The 18,066-nt window shown below is 57.1% G+C and overlaps 1 protein-coding gene across 1 annotated transcript in view; it reads left to right on the top strand.

Annotated features, from left to right (window-relative positions):
- Positions 1-18,066, top strand: part of BMP7 (bone morphogenetic protein 7) — a 90,835-nt gene that overhangs the window by 24,421 nt on the left and 48,348 nt on the right. Inside the window, exon 2 of the mRNA XM_030309338.1 lies at positions 7,878-8,070. Coding sequence (XP_030165198.1) covers positions 7,878-8,070 — 193 coding nt within the window. The remainder of the gene's footprint in view (positions 1-7,877; positions 8,071-18,066) is intronic.

The raw sequence follows: 18,066 nt of genomic DNA on the forward strand, positions 1-18,066 counted from the left end.
CCCAATATCCCTTGGTGGGGTTGAGGGGAGGACAGAATGACCGCGGTTGAGAATAACCAGTCGAGCCGAAAACAGCGAACGGTTTCCATTCTGTGCCTCCGCTCGCAATTGACCAGGAATGGGATCTGGGGACCCGGAGACCCCCGGGGGGCTGGCTGCCTCCCTCGCGGAGCTGGGGCGCCCACGAATGAGGGCTGGCCGCCTGGGTTTGCGGCAGAAGGCTCGACATGTGCTTACAGCCCATTTTTCTTTCCAGCTCCACCAGCGTCTGGGTCTTTTTAGGCAAATAACTGGCTTCAGCCCTAGAGATAATTAAACCCATCTTTTCTCCCTCTCCCCGCCCCATCCCCTAAACCCTTTGGTCCATTCAATTCACAATGATAACATTGTTCGAGCAACACTGAGCGCATGTTGACATTGAAGTGTTTAATCTTGCGGTACAGTAATTCCCCTACCCCACCCCCACCCCACATCTGTGCCGCGCACGATGACAAATGCCTGGCCTGCCAGCGGCCTCGCCTCCGCGCCTGGGTCTCGGGGCATCTAACAAGGAGGCAGTGTCTCCAAAGACCCTCTCGGAGCGCCCGGCGCTGGGACCCCAGGTGGTCTCCTCGGCAGCCCAAGTATTTGGTGGAAAGTTCGAGAGTTGAAACAGCGGTTTTTGGGGGGCGGGGAGACAATGCTGCTTGTGTGCCCTCCGCCAGGCGGGGGGCTAGGGAGGGACGATGGGGAGACGGGCCAGTCTTGGAGCTGTCGGCCTCTCTCGGGGGCGGCCCTGGCCTTGGGCAGGAGCCGAACTTGCAAACTGGAGAGGGACCCGAGTGGGATGCGGTCTTCACTCGCCGAGCTTAGCGTGTAAGGAGGCGGATGTGGCGAACTTGCTGTGCTTCCGAGCTGTGTCCTTACCTGATGATCTCCGCAGCTGGGCGGGCGGCGGCCGTGTCCAGCGTCAGGGAGGGGGTCCTGCGGCCGGTGACGCGGGCACCAAGTGGGTGTTCGGACCGGCTGTGTGGCTCTGGGGAAGCGACTTGACCTCTCTGAGCCTTATCGTCTTCATCTGTAGAATGGACCTGATTCACGTGCCTGCCGCTGAGTAGGGCTTCGATAAGGGTCCCGTGAGATCCTGTGTGTGACCCCTGTGACGCGCCATCCAGGCCCGCGGGAGGGCCTGTGTACTCGTGGCCGTCCACCCCGCTGCCATCCGCCTGGCTGCTGTCAAAACGGAACGCCAGAAGACAACAAGTCGACCCTTCCTGGCGAGGACCTGCAGAGACCGGAGCCCTTGAGTACGGTTGGTGGGATGGTAGGACGATGCAGGCTCCGTGGAAAACGGTACGACAGTCCCTCGAAAAATGAAAAATGTAGTTACCGAGGCTCCTGGGTGGTCAGTCAGTTAAGCGTCCGACTCTTGGTTTCTGCTCAGGTCACGATCTCGCGGTCCGTGAGTTCCAGCCCCGCGTCGGGCTCTGGGCTGACAGCTCAGAGCCTGGAGCCCGCTTCTGATTCTGTGTCTCCCTCTCTCTCTGCCCCTCCCCCGTTCATTGCTGTGTCTCTCTCTGCCTCAAAACGAAATAAACATTAAAAAAATTTTTTTAGGGGCGCCTGGGTGGCGCAGTCGGTTAAGCGTCCGACTTCAGCCAGGTCACGATCTCGCGGTCCGTGAGTTCGAGCCCCGCGTCGGGCTCTGGGCTGATGGCTCGGAGCCTGGAGCCTGTTTCCGATTCTGTGTCTCCCTCTCTCTCTGCCCCTCCCCCGTTCATGCTCTGTCTCTCTCTGTCCCAAAAATAAATAAACGTTGAAAAAAAAAAAAAAATTTTTTTTTTTTTAAATTTTTTTAAAAAGATGGTGAATCTTATGTATATTTTAAAATATTAAATGATTGGGGCGCCTGGGTGGCGCAGTCGGTTAAGCGTCCGACTTCAGCCAGGTCACGATCTCGCGGTCCGTGAGTTCGAGCCCCGCGTCAGGCTCCGGGCTGATGGCTCGGAGCCTGGAGCCTGCTTCCGATTCTGTGTCTCCCTCTCACTCTGCCCCTCCCCCGTTCATGCTCTGTCTCTCTCTGTCCCAAAAATAAATAAACATTGAAAAAAAAAATTTAAAATATTAAATGATTAATATTAAGTTACATTGAATTACAATGAAATAACACAATCTATAAATAAATATAATAATTAATATTAATAATGTATTACTTACTGTTTTTAGTACTAAATATTAAACATAAAATTTAAAAAGTGATAGGCATTACCTAGCTCAGGGATTAGGCAGGGGACAGAGCTTCGACCTAACTGGGCTTTTATCGGTGTTTCTCGAATCTCAGGACAATGGAGCGCTCTCCCACACCCCGCTGGGGCGGTCAGGGAGCATTTGTTGAGCGAGTGCATTGGGGTGCGAGGAGACGCGGAGCTGTTTTCCTGGAAGCGTGTATCATTTTACGCTTTTGCGTGCTATTCCTTTACTGTGCGTTCCGGACAGCACCCTGTCTTCTTCTGGAACAGTTGCACCGCCGAGTGCCAACCGTCGTGTTACTAAGAGAACCTTTTCCTCTGGGAGTAGTTGGGTACGCCTGTTCCACTTTCTAGAGCTCCCGATTTCTGGCGTGCCTTGGGCAGCTTTTCAGACTCCATCACCTCGCCGGGTAAATCTTCGAATGAATGTAGAGCCATCCTGGAAGTTGACATGCCCAAGGCTTCCGGGCCACCGGTTGCCTTCCGACAGCTGCCTTGGTAACAGTCAGCTCCAGGGAGTTCTGGACGTGTGACAGAACCTTCCGGGTGAAGTGTATCCCTGTAGGAAGGAGAGGAGCCTGGGTTGGAAGTTTTAGAGTCAAGTCAGGATGGGGGAGGTTTCTGACACATGGGATCTCGAGCAGTCAAGCGTCCTTGAAAAGTCATTTCTAGCTTCTGGTTATATTGCGGACTCTTGATTGGTTCTCTTGCCTCCCGGAGCGTCATCTTTATTAAAGAGGCTCGGAACTGGAGACCTTTGGACCAGTCTGTCTCCTCTGCCGCGGTGCCCTTCCCTGTCCACTGGGGCTGCTTGTCCCCATCCTTCCTCAAGACTGGATTCACCGTCTTCCATGTGAAGAACTCCCTCATACGTAAACAAATGCACCGGGGTTTACGAACAGAAACTAAAACGAACTGTTCCTCTGGGGGCTGTGTCTCATTTGGCCCCATTGCCGTTACCCCCACATTCTTGACATGGGAACAGTCAGGTGCATCTACCCAAGACCAGCGATTACCTGCCCGCTGACCTGCTGTCCTGTGTCAGAGTGTTTCCCCAACAGAAACGTGTTCGCCAAAAGGCACGTACCAGGATGTTCCTCAAAGCAGGGTGTGTAACAGCCCCAGACTGGAAACTACCCTCAAAGAGGAGACGGGGGCCTGTACCCACAACGGGGTTCGATACAGCAGTGCAGACGAATGACCCATGACTACACACAGCCACACGGGGGGAGGCTGAGTGAAGGACGCAGACGCAGAAGGGTAAGCACCCAGCCAGCTGCGTGAGTCTGCGTGTCGGGTGTCGCGACCGTGGTCACCTGCATGGGGCAGAGGGGTTCCCTGACGTGTCAGCGGGTGGTGAGAAGGGACGCCCGGGCCGGTGGCTTCCTGTTCCCACCTGCCTCTGCTAAACAGATAAATGTCCATAAACACTGACATTCTCCCACCCAGAATTACCCCTCCCAGGACCAGCGTGGGGGTTATTAATTCCAGCCTTTTGTAAAAGAACACGAAAATCGGCTTTGGGGAACGGTGTTTCCCGGAATCCGTTTTCTTTGGACTTCTCTCTTGGTCTCGGAGATCTGGGCCCTTTTCATGTTTGGAAGATGAAAGTCTTCGTTAATGCCCGGGAGCTCTCTTAGCCGGTGGGGTGCTGGAGTGCAGAGGTCAGTGCAGAAAAAGCTAGATTCCTAGGCTCTGGGTTCCCTTTGGAAAGCTTTTCTGTATGGACAAAGGGAGATAACAACTCTAGGCAGTTATTTCAAAACCCAGGTCTTGGGTAATCAAGAATGGTGACGTGACAAGGAAATGTGAAGACGTATTTACTCCCTCAAAGTACATGCATTTCTCTGCTTTCGTGGCGAGAGCTGAACCGTCTTGACCCCTGAGATCGAAATGGTGTAGATTCTGTGCTGTGGGGTGACTGCTGTGTAAAATGGAAGCCTTGGAAATACGAGATTGGGAGTTTGGTTTGGACTTTGAATTATTAACTGCTCTTTTTTTTGGGGGGGGGGGAATGACTGTTCTTTCTTTGATAAATCACAAAGTTATTTCTAAAACCCACGATGCCGTGGTCTTAGGAAGCACAGGAGGTCCATGTGGTTTATGCTGCTCATTGCCCTGAAATAATTAGTGAGGGCAATTTGCTCAGAAAGCCGCCCGAAAGGGCCTGCGAATGTTTGCAACAAATGTAGCCGGACGCTCGGTGCCTGTATCGTTTTAACAAAAGAAACCGTATAACCCTGATCGCTTCACTGTCTTCACAGGTAAGATGCATTTTTATCTTAGACGTTTAAAAGGTTTTGTGTGCACCTGCTGCCTAGATTGAGCTTTGTGATTATGCATCAGTCTTTTCTCTCCTTGTTTGGGGGTGACTTTAGTGATGGCACCTGTGTTCGTGTCGTGCTTATTCGCACATGTCTTTAGTGTCCGGTCTAACCGCACTCTTTTTCAAATACGGTTGTCAGGTACCCACACGCGCATAAGGCTCCTTCTGCACCGACCGTCGTTCCCTCGGCTCATTGTTTGAGAGGCCCAGGACGTGAGTTGGTTCCGTGTGCCCAGCATTGCTGTTAGGTGCTGACTCTGGACAGCTCAGCGAGGAAGGGCCGTTCTCATTATTATCCCCGGGGCAAGGGGAGGCATGCAGAGGTTAGGGAACGCGGTCAAGACCACACAGCTGATAGACACAGCTGAGATTTGAGCTGAGCTCACCTGGTTCCAGAGTGGGCTTCCGGAGGCCAGCCACTCACTTCACTTGTAATCTTGGGCAAGTCCCCGAGCCTCTGGTTCCTCATCTGTAAAATGGGGATCCATCCTGCCTCACCAGAGTCGATCAGATGATGCTGGAAAGTGCCCAGAGCTGGTGCTTCGTGAATACTGCTTTTTGTGTGTGTGTGTGCTTCTGGGTTCTTCAGGCATCTTTGCTACAAGCTGGGGGTTCTGCACCCACGTTCTCTGGGGGAGGACAGAGGCCGATGGTTGGAAATGGAGACTTTATCTGTGCAGTCTGTCGGCATGGGGGGAGGGAGGGGGGCTGTGGAATGCCCCTCTCATATTCTACAGCCGCATGGGACTTAAATAGGACTGTGTAAGGGAACATTTCAGGGGCGCCTGGGTGGCTCAGTCGGTTGAGCGTCCGACTTCGGCTCAGGTCGTGATCTCACGGTTCGTGAGTTCGAGCCCTGTGTCGGGCTCTGTGCTGACAGCTCGGAGCCTGGAGCCTGCTTTGGATTCTGTGTCTCCCTCTCTCTCTCTCTCTCTCTGCCTCTCCCCCACTCGCATTCTGTCTCTCTCTCTCAAAATAAATAAACAAGCTTTAAAAAAAAAAAAAGATAGAGGGGCGCCTGGGTGGCTCAGTCGGTTGGGCAGCCGACTTCGGCTCAGGTCGTGATCTCACGGTTCGTGAGTTCGAGCCCTGTGTCGGGCTCTGTGCTGACAGCTCAGAGCCTGGAGCCTGCTTCCGGTTCTGTGTCTCCCTTTCTCTCTGCCCCTCCTCTGCTTGTGCTCTCTCTCTGTTTCTCAAAAATAAATTAAAAAAAAAAAAAAAAAAAAGAAGGCGAGTACAAAAGAATATGTACCGTGTGAATCCCTGTTTATGATATTCAAAGACAAGGAAAACCAGCCTGTGGCTTGAGAAGTTGGGGAGAGCAGAGGGGTGCTGGGGGGTGATGCTCTGTCGATCTGGGAGGAGCTCCGTGGGGAGGTTCACCTTGACCGTGTGCAGAACTGCACACACGGTTCGAGCGCGTTCCGGACGCGTGCTGTCACGCAATGAGAATGTTCTGACAACAGGCACAGGAATTGGTCTTGCGGGGCTGTTGGCTCAGCCACTGAGATGCGTGGCTGGGATTCGGTGGGGCCTGGGTTCGAGTCCCGGCTCTTTGGCCCCGGGCAGGCCACCCCACACCTCTTGGGTCTCAGGTGCCTTCCCTGCCAATGTGGCATTGTGCCCACCTCCTTGGGTGACCTGACGGTTGAATGAGCTAGAAGGATGACAGAGGACCGGCCCCGGGCATTTCCCCAGTGACAGAGTCGAGGGTCTTTGCCGTGCCCCCTCCCGAAGCTCCGTGGTCCCCAGTGGGCTGTACTTCCTAGAAGCTACCACAAAGACCCCTCCCTCCCCACTTCCGCATAGATCAGAGTTGGGGGACTGGTGACGCGTGCCCATCACCATTGTTTGCCACCCAGCTCAGCCTTGCCCGTAGACCGGGTCAGAAAGGAAATGTTCTACAGATCCAGTGGTTTCTGGAGAGGTCATTCCTGTGGCCAGCTCTGCACATGTGGCCCAAGATTCCAGCACTTGCCGTGCAGGGGTCACCTTCCCGAGATCTCTCCAGTGACAGGGTCGCTCCTGTGCCCAGCCAGAGTCCCCTGGCCTTGAGGGCTGCTCCCACCCCTGCCCCCATCGCAGTATCTTTTAGAACTACTATTAAGGTTTAAAACAGATTTTTTTTTTAATGGAGATCTGTAGGAAGGGCCTTTGGGCTGCCACTGTTGGGGACCTTCTTCCTCAAAGGCGCTCACGTCCTGCTCGCAGCCGGGGTAGCCCTGACCCAGCCTGAGAGCTTCTAGAGTTCATTAACCCAAAGCTCTAGATGAAGCTGGCGTGTTTCTCCCCTCTTCTGGCCAAGCTGGTTCCACTATTTTCCCTGCCTGTCTGGTCTCTCCCCACCCCTCCCCTGTTCCATTTTGGACCAGAGGATGCGTGCACTTGGGAATCACAGGTCCACTCCCAGAAACACCCATTTTGGGCTTGTATCATTGGGGCGTTATTATCGATGCAGCGGGTGTCATACCCGAGGCTAGGATCACCGCCAGAATAAAGCAGAAGCACTGAGGCCTTTGCCTTACGTTATCCAGAAGCCATTTTCAAAAGCCACGTCCCCTGACCTTGCCGTTCACCTCTTTTTTCTGCTTTCACTCTAAGGCTGTGGTTGTAAACCCTGGTGGCCGTTAGAAACATCTGGGGTGGGGCGCCTGGGTGGCTCAGTCGCTTCAGGATCTGACTTGGGCTCAGGTCACGATCTCGTGGGTTCGAGCCCCGCGTCGGGCTCTGTGCTGACAGCTCGGAGCCTGGAGCCTGCTTCCAATTCTGTCTCTGTCTCTCTCTGCCCCTCCTCCCTCCCCCTGCTCGCATACTCACGTGCACTCTTTCTCTCAAATATAAATAGACATTAACAACCCCCCCCCCAAAAAAAATAAACACTCCTGCTTATGAGAATTCGGTTACTTAACTGTCACAACAACCCCCGAAGGAGGACTATTGTCCTTATTTTTAGATGAGGAAATCGAGGTCCAGAGAGATGACTTGTTACCTTGTGCAGGCCAGCTCCTTAGCGGCAGAGCCCGGATTTGAACGCAAGCCTGAGCTCCCGTGAACCCGAGTCTGTCCAGGGTCCCTGGGACGGCTGGGTCTGTGCCCCACTCTCCCCAGCGGGTTGATGGAGAGTCGTTGCTGTCGCTCAAGGCGACCATAGGGTCTGTGGCTGCGACCCCACCCCCACCCCCACCCCGGCTGCACCAGGTCAGCGGGAACGGGCAGGTGGCACCTGGGGGGCCCGGCAGTGGGCCGGCTGGGACGCTGGGCCACGAGCGTGAGAGCCAGCTACTAACGAGCTTTCGGTGCCCGTGTGCTTTCTTCCTTTCTAGTGGAGCACGACAAAGAGTTCTTCCACCCACGTTACCACCACCGGGAGTTCCGGTTTGATCTTTCCAAGATCCCAGAAGGGGAAGCCGTGACCGCAGCCGAATTCCGCATCTACAAGGACTACATCCGGGAACGCTTCGATAATGAGACGTTCCGGATCAGCGTTTACCAGGTGCTTCAGGAGCACTTGGGCAGGTGGGTGCTGTGACGGGTCCCCGGGAGGTGGCGGCCAGGGGACGGGGCAAGTTTGGGGCAGGGGGCAGTCGCGGCTGCTTCCGTCACGGGTCACCAGCCGTGTGCCAGGCCCCCTCCACGGAACGCATTTTTTCAAGAAAGTTTATGGTGTATGTCGCTGTGTCTTAAAACTAGCCCCTGTCAGCAAATTGAGTTAGGAATCGGAGACAGCCAGGTGAGCCACGTGGGTATTTATGGGGGGTCTGGGTCTGGCATGCGTTCACGGGCACCGAGGGGACGGGGGTAGGGAAGAGGGAGAAACATTTTGGGGGGAGGCCTACCCTGTGCCTCACTGCGAACCCCAGCCCATGATGTCAGGCAAGCAGTGAAGGTGGCCGTTTGTAATAAAATGGTAGGGGAGCAGAACCTGAGTAACCAGGCAGAGAGAGACCTGAGCCTTCGGAGAATCACGAAGTCAGGAACCAAAATCTTGCATTGATTTAGTTTTGAGGTCTCCCGGGGGGGTAAGAAGGCTGAGAGATGGGCTGGAGCGTCGAACAAGGACATAATGGGCTCCCGAGGTGGATGTGACCCAGGCGGTGACACCCAGCGGTTGGCTTTCAAGATGTCTCAGGCTGGCAGACTTCTATCGTCTTTTATCGTCTCCCGATGCCATTTCGTCAGTAACTAATGGAGGAATTCATGGCGCCTCCTGAGGGACAGCCCTTATTCGCATGTGCAGCGGGAATGGGGACCTGTCACCACACTAGGGACCTGGGAACCATCACCACCTCCCCAAGCACCACCATGTTAGGGGTCGTCTTACACACTAAGAAAACCGAACTCTTCTTTCTTACTTCCACTGGTTTGCATGTGTAACCTCATTCCGCGTGCATCGTAGCCCTCCGGGATGGGGACTCCTCAGTGACGTGGGGAGAATTAAGAGCTGAGAGCAAAGGGTGTGCCATTTCCCCCCACCACCCAGAGAGAAAGTGGCCAAATTAGGGCTTGAGCCGGGGGGTATACAGAAAGTGTTTCTTTTGAAGATACAGGTTTGAGTAGCTGAGACGCGCGGATGTCATAAAATTCAGACGCGAGAAAAGCAACGAATGTGAACGTTGAAGCTCCCGCCGAGCTCTGAGTCCCAGGGGCCCGTCTCTCAGGCAGCCTCAAGTTCAGTGCTGTGAGCTTCCTTGAATCCGCAAACACGTGTGCGAATGTATGTCTTTCCAGGGGGCGTCTCTTCATATTCTCCCTCCTGCACCTTGCTTTCTTCGCCTCACAGCAAGCCTTGGGAGATCCCGGGTGGGTTCACACAGAACGTCCTTTTTCTCTCTGTCACCATGCCGTGAGGGACTTAGCCAGTTTCCTGCATGTGCGTGGCGGGTTCCCCACCTCTCTGTGTTACAGGCGGACGACACGTTTTTTTCAGGGACGCATTATTTCACGTCCGTCGTGTCTGTCAGATACGGCTCTAGAAACAGACTTGTGCAGCCCGAGGGTACACGCATCGGCAACTGATAGGTTTTGCTGAACGGCTGTCCTTGGAGGTCATGTCCGTTTATACCAACCATGTAGGAGAGGAGGCCTGTTTCCCAAGCGCTCAGGACGCCGTCTCTCATCGAACTGTTTGGTCTCTGTCAGTCTGACGGGCGACAAGGGGTATCTCAGTGTGGACGAAATTTGCACTTTAGAGCCCCCACTGGGACGCAGTGCCCTACACGCCGTCCTGGAGGGGACGGTACCAGAAAGGGACGTGGTGTGGCGTGGGGGAGCTGGCACCCGGTCCTGGCAGCCGCCTCCGAATCTGACTGTGGACACGCAGGTGCCCCAGGTAACCCTGACGGCCTGTGCCCTGGCCCCCAGACTCATAGGAAGAAGCGTGGAGTTCATTCTGGGGGTGCGACACACGTTTGCTCTGTTCGCTCACAGATTGCCCCAGGACTCTTGAACAAAACCAGATGTTTGACTTTTCTCGTGAAGGCTGATGAGCTGGAGGCGAGGCAGAGGCCGTTGGTCGATAGCGTTCCGTTGCCCCCTTGTGCAGAAACCCGAGTGAGCCCGGCTCGCTCCCCAGACCTCCTGGCAGGCCCCCCACACCTGCCTCAGAAATCTCCATCAAGAGGCTTAACCTCCGGAGTGTGGCTGCTCCGAGTGGGTCTGGCCGAACGCATCCGCGAGGGTTGGCGGCTGTCATCTGTGCTGCTCTTTCTCCGGTCCCCGTGCAGGAGCGCGGTGGCCCTTCCCTGGCTGCCGGTCCCCGGGGGTTCTGGCCGGGATGCCGCCCCTTCTCGCGAGCGGGAACCTGCTCCAGCACTGCCGGCTCGCACCCTCCGGTGCCGGGCTTGGTGCCAGGGGTGTCGTCACCCGCCGGTCCCTGCGCTGCTGGGGGACGCTGGAGGCTGAGAGCGGCAAGCCCGGCTTGACGGGCACGGGACCTCCTTCGTGGAGGTGCGAGGCCCCTGCACTTGGACAGAGACGCGTGAGCCCAGCGATTTGTTGCTTCCACCGCCTTGAGCGTCCAGGTGCCGGCCTCAGAACTGGACCGTGGGGACGAGCAAGCTCAGATCACGAGGGCAGGGCCCATCTGAATGGTGGCTGAGGAGTGACCTAGGTTTCTGGGGCGTCCTGACGGAGTACTGCGAGGACAGTAGAGAAGTGCTCAGTGCCGGAGGCTAGACGTCTGAAGTCAAGGCAGGGCCGTGCTCCCTCGGAAGCCTTTGGGAGGTGGTGGGGGGCCCTTCCCACCTCTGCCAGCTTCCGGGGGTGGCTCTCCACTGTCGGTGCCCTTGGCTTCCAGCTGCGTCCGTTCCCTCTACCCTGTTGCCACGTGGCTCTGCTCCTTCACGTGACACTGTGTGTGTGTCTCTCTCTCAGAAGGAAACCAGTCATCTCGAATTAGGGGCCCGCCTTCCTCCAGTATGACTTCATCTTACTCCACGGAGGGTCTGCAAAGACCCCCTTTCCTTTTTTAAATATATTTTTTTTTTTCAACATTTATTTTATTTTTGGGACAGAGAGAGACAGAGCATGAACGGGGGAGGGGCAGAGAGAGAGGGAGACACAGAATCGGAAACAGGCTCCAGGCTCCGAGCCATCAGCCCAGAGCCCGACGCGGGGCTCGAACTCCCGGACCGCGAGATCGTGACCTGGCTGAAGTCGGACGCTTAACCGACTGCGCCACCCAGGCGCCCCAAAGACCCCCTTTCCAAACAAGGTCACACTCCTAGGTCCCGGGGGGAGGACTTGAGCGGATACAGTCCTCCCCGCGACGGGGTAGAGAAGGTGGATGGGAAACAAACGGGCCGCGTGGCCTGGCAGAGTGCTAGTGGTCATTGATGGCCTTGCTGAGCTGGGGATGTTCGAGTGACAGGAAGGATCTGGCCACGGGGAGTGGGAGAGAGCGGGGAGAGTGTCTCAGGGGAACTGCAAAGGCCGTGGTCCTAAGTGAGGGACAAGCGTGGGTCGTGGGGAGGACAGAGGGACGAGATGCTGCCCGGGCAGGGTGAGCCACTCAGTCCTCGCTTAATGGAACACGAACCCTGGCCTCCCGTCCCCCCGGCTGCCAGCAGCTGCTCCCCTCTCTGCCTGTCTCGACCTGCTGGCACCGTGGGCACCTGTCCCATCCCGGATTGAGGCCGCTGCCCCCTCGACCCTGGCTTAGCTCCGTGGAGTGGCTCCAGAGGTCCCAGGGGAGGGGAGAAGGCCCACGTCACTGTGGTTGGATGAGGGATGGGTGGGACGGCTGTCCGTGGCTCTCTAGCAGGGGGCCAGGGTGGGCATGGCAGGTTGCCCCCGATGAGCAGCTTGGCCACAGGCAATCTGTGAGGCTATGAGCCTTGCTTTGGGTCCCCGACTCTGGGGGCGCTTGGCTTGCTGGGAGACCAAGTCCCTTATCAGCAAACGTTTGAGTACCTGCTGTGTGCCGTGCACCGGTGGGAGTAACCAGACCCACGTCCCTGCCCGCTAGGAGCTCACGATCCAGCAGAGGAGATAACATGACAGGTGCAAAGTACCAAATAGGCGGGGAGTGGAGTGACAGGCGTGGGGAGGCAGGGGTGGGGGGAGGCGGGGAAAGGGAATGCTATCTTCAGATTTCCAAATTTCCTTTCCGTACCTGAGACAAGGAGACGAGAGCTCCATTCTCCAGAAGTTAAAAGGTTAAAAAAAATGTTTTTTAAATTATTTATATCTTTTTCTGGGTGGGTTGTTTCGTTTTTTTTTTTTGTTTTTTTTTTTTAATTTTTTTTTTTTCAACGTTTATTTATTTTTGGGACAGAGAGAGAGACAGAGCATGAACGGGCGAGGGGCAGAGAGAGAGGGAGACACAGAATCGGAAACAGGCTCCAGGCTCTGAGCCATCAGCCCAGAGCCTGACGCGGGGCTCGAACTCACGGAACGCGAGATCGTGACCTGGCTGAAGTCGGACGCTTAACCGACTGCGCCACCCAGGCGCCCCTCGTTTTTTTTTTTTTTTAATACAGAAGCAAAATGATTCTGTTGTGTAATTCCCCAGGTAGGATGGCCCGGCTAGTAAGAGTGTGGGTTCAAATACCAACACTATCTACCAGTAACCCTTGGGGCCTCAGTTTCTTCCTCTGTACAATGGGGATAGTAATTGCATCTACCTCCCAGGGTTGTGGTGAGGATAAAGTGGGTTAACATGCTTATTTATTTATTTATTTAATTTATTTTTTGAGACAGAGGGAGATAGAGCGTGAGTGGGGGAGGGGCAGAGAGAGGGGGAGACACAGAATCTGAAGCCAGCTCCAGGGTCCGAGCTGTCAGCACCGAGCCCGACACGGGGCTCGAACCCACGAACCGCGAGATCATGACCTGAGCCAACGTCGGACGCTTAACCGACTGAGCCACCCAGGCACCCCGACATTCTTATTTAGAACATAGTAAGTGCTCAATAAAGGGTCACTGGGTTTAGATCATCACTACTGCCACCACCATCACCACCTTCTTCACTACGATCACCGTTGTCACAGGGTGACACAGAGAGACCCCTCAGAAGAAAACGGGAGCTCCCGGTTTTGGCTGCAGCACTGCTCCCCCCCCCCCACCCCCCCGCCGAATCTCTTAGCTTCGCGGTCTCTGATGGCGATGAAGGCCTGAGCTTGTGTGGAGGCGGGGCCCCTGTTGGCGTTTCCCCAGCTCTGCCGGTGGGGTGGGGTTGGGGACACGCATCGTCTTCAAGAGCTGATCCCCAGAGGAGCCCAGGTCCTGCCCCTGCCACCCCGCCGTGTGGCCAGCCTGCCCCCTCTGCTGAGGGGTCTGTGGCTTTGCTACCACCAGCCGCCCAGCTGCGTGGAGCTGGGCCATCTGGCTCCCTGGCGAGCCTCTGCCGGGGCTCCAGGGAGGCCCCGGGGTGCCGGGGATTAGCTGGCTTTGGGTTAGCCTCAGCGTCTCTCCCCTCGTGGCAGCCACTTTCCACCAAGTCCTCTTGATCTCTCGGAATCCAGATTAAATTCCGATAATGAGCCGAGCTGGAGGCCTTCCACAGCCGTCGGGCCCTGCTTGAAGCTGGAGAGGCCGCTGGAGCCGCCCTTGGCGGCCTGCGGGATGAGTGGGGGCTGAGGGGCAGGCCTGGGGACGGGGGCCTTGGCTCCAGTGGCTTTGCCGGGGGAACTGGGGGGCCCAGGGATCGGGGCCTGCCCTCCTTTTCTGAATGAACCCCAAGCCTCAGGCTGGACCGGCTGGGACCCGGCTCTCTGGAGCTGGATTCGCGTCCGTGTGGAGGTCGCACGACTGAACCAGTTTCGTTCCCGAACGCCGGACTGGGCCTTTCCATCCTGACCCCCTCCCAGCCCTCCCCGCAGAGGCCCCGGCTCGCCCCCCCTCCCCCCAGCCCGTGCTGCCTCACCTGCGCGGGACACAGGTGCTCTGTGAGACACGCCCTTGGGGGACCACAGGCCTGCCGGGGACGGCAGCACCTGTTCGAAGGGGGTCAGTGACTGCCAAGGTCGAGATGGTGTTGGCAGCCATTGAAAACTGTCCCTCAGTCAGTCTCAGGGACTCGGGGTGCCGGGGGAGGGACCTGAGCGGTCCCCGAGGCCAAGGTTGGATCGGCCGCAGCCTGAGCCACCGAGGAGGAAGGAGCTGTCCCCGTGACGGGCCGGAGTGGGGACCGAGGGGCTGCTCGCCGAGGCGGCTGGCGGGCGAGCGGAGGGAAGAGGCGAGCCTGTGTCCCTGTGCTGCCAGATGGGGGTCTTGGACACGCTTCCCCCCCACCCCCGCCCTCCCCGGGGACCCCCAGGGCTCCCGGCTGCCATCAGGGAGAGGGCATCCTGTCTCCTCAGCAGTGCCCTCACCCCTCCCAGAACTCTCAGACCTGCCACGGCTCTTACCTGTTCATCTCAAGACGGGAGCCCCGTAGCATTCTTGCCCGTAACAGTTCAGTGACCAGGCTCCCAGGATCTGGTGAAAACGTGGTCGAGTCTGCCCTTTGCGGGGGCAGGGCGAGGGGGGGCTGACCTTGTGCATTTCTGACAAGCTCCCAGGGGATGCCCTCGTGATTTCCATCCGTGGGAAGCAGGGACAAGCTGCCTGCGTGCTGGGGGCAGAGACTGTCTTACTGGGAGAGCACCGGCGGCGGCAGGGTGCGGGTCGCCGGACCCTTCCCCAGTCTCCCTCGTGTTAAAGGTTCAGGACTTGGGAGCGAGGCTCTGACGTTTACCTGATTTTGAGCTGAGCATGTCTGGGCAGACGGATATGGTCACCCACCAGAGCACATCCCCACCTGTGTTCTAGGTTTGTCATCATTTGGTGCTTTCCGGATGTGACTGCGTGTGCTGGGCCTTTTAGCTTCATCGTGTCCCTTGGAAAAGATCCTAGGAAGACTTACTCTCCCCATTTCCCAGGTGTAGAGACTTCCTCAGAGAGAGGGCGTAACTTACCTGAGGTCACACAGCTAGGACGGGGCAGAGTTGGGACTTGAACTTGGGTCTCCGAGATTCCAGGGCTCACGTTCTCGGCCGCGGTGGCACCGTGGTGCTTCTCGCTGGTACTGATTCCCTCACGTGATTGGGATCCCCGAGCTCTGGTTCTCACCCTGGGCTGGGGGTGAGGATCACCTTGGGGTGGGGGGTGGGGGCTTTTACAACTCCGGATACATCAGAGTCCTGAGGGTCGAGGCTGGGCATGTTTTTACAGCTTCCAGGCTGTGGGCAGGTGGCGAGAGCTCCCTTCTCTCTGGTCTGTGAGCCGTCGTATATGCCTGAGAGATGGAAGGGGACCGATTCCCTCCAGTCCGGGCCTCCATGTTCCCTTTTGCCTGGTCTTTCAACGATGACCGTTTTTCTTCACAGGACCGAAGCCGAGTGCCGTCCAGACCCCGCTTCACAGTCTCAGCGGCACAGGCGAGGGGCTGGCTGAGGGTGGGGAGCCCTTCAGGCTCTGGCTCCAGAGGCTTCCGGAAGCTTCCGGAGCCTTTCTGCTGTTCCTCAAGGCCTACGTGCCTGGTTCCCCGTCTCCTGGCTTGCGCCTCCTTCCACTACACCTCAGCCCCAGGGCGTGAGCTCTGGTTTTGAGCTGCTTTTACAGAAGTTGCCGATTCAGCTCCCCAGTAGAATCTTCAGAGGGCAGGGAAGGAGCAGCTGGCTGCCTGGGCACCCACCGGCTGTTCCGGAAGGTCAGGGGAGAGCATGCCCGGGGCAGTCTGGTCAAGGACACCTTGGCAGGTCTCCTTGCTGCCTTTCTGTAATCACAGCCCGGAGCTGCCTCAGCGGGAACCAGGTCCCCCGATGCCTCTCGGTCCCCCTTGGGGTCCTCTCCCGTGTCCAGAGGGACCGCTCTGGAAAAAGCCCGCATTCGGGGAAAACCCGCCGGGTGGAGACGGCCGGCACCGTGTCCAGTCCAGTTAGCGCCGTCGGCGTCCTGCCCTGTGGGCTGACGCTGGCGGGCCTTGGTGGTTTTTCTGATCTTTGGGCCTTTGTTTCCTTCCATAATTCATCCCAAGCCTGGCTCGGTGGGGAACGATGGTGACAGTTTCCGTCGGTCACATGCTCGCAACAGATCCGGTCGGTGCTTAGCAAAGCGCCCGCGTCCTCTCTTACTCCGCACGATGACCTCGAGACGTCCGTGTTCTCCCGTTTGGTGGATGAGGTCGCCGGGGCGCAGAGTGGTCACATGAGCCTCCCAAGGTCACACGCTAGAGGCGGAATTCAAAGCCAGGCAGTGGAAGTAAAACTCGGCACGCTGGAGCCCCACCTCGAGAATCCCCACGGACTCGGTCCTGGTGTCACCTTGATCCGGACACTGACTTGCTCCCCGCCCTTGCTGTTCCCTTGAGGATCGGCGGGAACTCGGATGAGTCACTTCATCCATTTCATGGGGGTGTAGACTCCCGTCCCACTCCCCCCCCCCCCAGGGGTTCGGGGGCTGTGGGGAAGTGCAGCGGGGTGGCAAGTAGGGCTCCCAAGGTGACTGGAAGGGTCTGGCCGTCTTTCTGCGAGGGGACACGAGCGATCCCAGCAAGGGGCACTTGAGAGGCGCCTCCTACCCATCCGCCCCAGTCTGATCACTCCAGGTGGGCCTAACACTTGGCGGCTAAGGTCACGGTGAGCACGGGTCCCCTTGCCTGCGGGCAAGGGCTGCTGCTGGGCACACCTGCATCGATTCGGCCGGTGCCTTCCATTTCGCCCACCCCTTCTTTTTTTTTTTTTTTTTTAAGTTTACTTATTTATTTCGAGGGGGGGTGGGGGGAGGAGGGGCAGAAAGAGGGAGAGACAGAGAAGCCCAAGCAGGTTCTGCACTGACAGCTCAGAGCCTGACACGGGGCTCGAACTCACAAACCTTGAGATCATGACCTGAGCCGAAACCAAGAGGTGGACGCTCAACCGACTGAGCCCCCACCCCCACCCCCCAGGTGTCCCCTGGCCCTCCCCTTCTTGAGAACGCCCCTCTGAACGGAGAGAAGGGACGGCCACCTTCTTGAACAGCGATGATGACAAAGCTAGCTTCCTTGAGTACTTGCCAGGCGGCAGTCTGTGGTCCTTCGCATCACACCCCCCGAGGGAGGTACCACCAGGCAGCTCGGCTCACAGACCAGGACACTGAGGCACGATGCCGGGTTAGGGAGTAAGGAAAGGAAGCTTGCATCTGTCTTTTGTCCCATCGGGTTTTCTTCCTTGGCCGGCAGGTATGCATTTTCCTTTTCCTACACGGCAGTCCTAGGAGTTGGGTAATGGTGGGGAAATCCGGTTTCCTGCACGAGGAAACTGAGGCAGAGAAGACAAAAGACCTGGCCGGCTTATTCCACAAGTCTGCATAGTGAAGAGGGAAAGAACTTGGGCCGGCGGGGGGTGGGGGGAGAGGGGAGGCGGCTCATGGACCCTGGCTGAGCCTCACCGGAGATCTGAGTGCCAGCTGCTGAGACGGTGGCAGTTGCCCAACAGCAGGGGCGGGGACAGGTGCCTCGAGAGGGCAGGGGTTTGCTTTATTTGGCCCGTTGTCATGTTCTTCGCGCTGGAGTCTGACACAGAGCCGGCGCTCGGTAAAACCTGTGTGTGTGATTGCATGACGGAGCATCTGGCCTTCTGGGGCGTGGGCTTCCCGAGTCCCGGGACCACGGCCGCCTCTTGCCTCGAGGTAGTCCCAGCACCTGAGCGGTCACCAGTGTGGAAACGCACGCCAACAGTTACCTGTTGGCTGAGCGAGTGCCCGCCGAGGAGCCCTAGTCCAGCCTCAGACCGGTCCGTCCCGGCGTGTTCTCTCTTCCGGAACTGAAACCTGAGAACGTCTTGTTTGCACTCTTTCTTCGGCATCTGAGCCCAATTTCCAAAAAGTGAAAATTGCCCGTAATTATAATACTTTTCGATCTTAGGGACGTTTCCCTGTGATGATTATAATTATATTATTTAGAGCTGTGTGCCAATGGGTACCCAAGGGTGGATTGGTTCTCGTCTGCAAATAGGGGACATGTCAGCGTGGGTGCCGCGGCCCTGGGTTTCCTACCCTGGAATGAATTTGGAGAGGATGGCTTTCGCATTGGGGGCTGACTGTATAACGTGA

This window comes from Lynx canadensis, chromosome A3, assembly GCF_007474595.2.
Source record: "Lynx canadensis isolate LIC74 chromosome A3, mLynCan4.pri.v2, whole genome shotgun sequence".
In the NCBI taxonomy this organism is placed as follows: Eukaryota; Metazoa; Chordata; class Mammalia; order Carnivora; family Felidae; genus Lynx; species Lynx canadensis.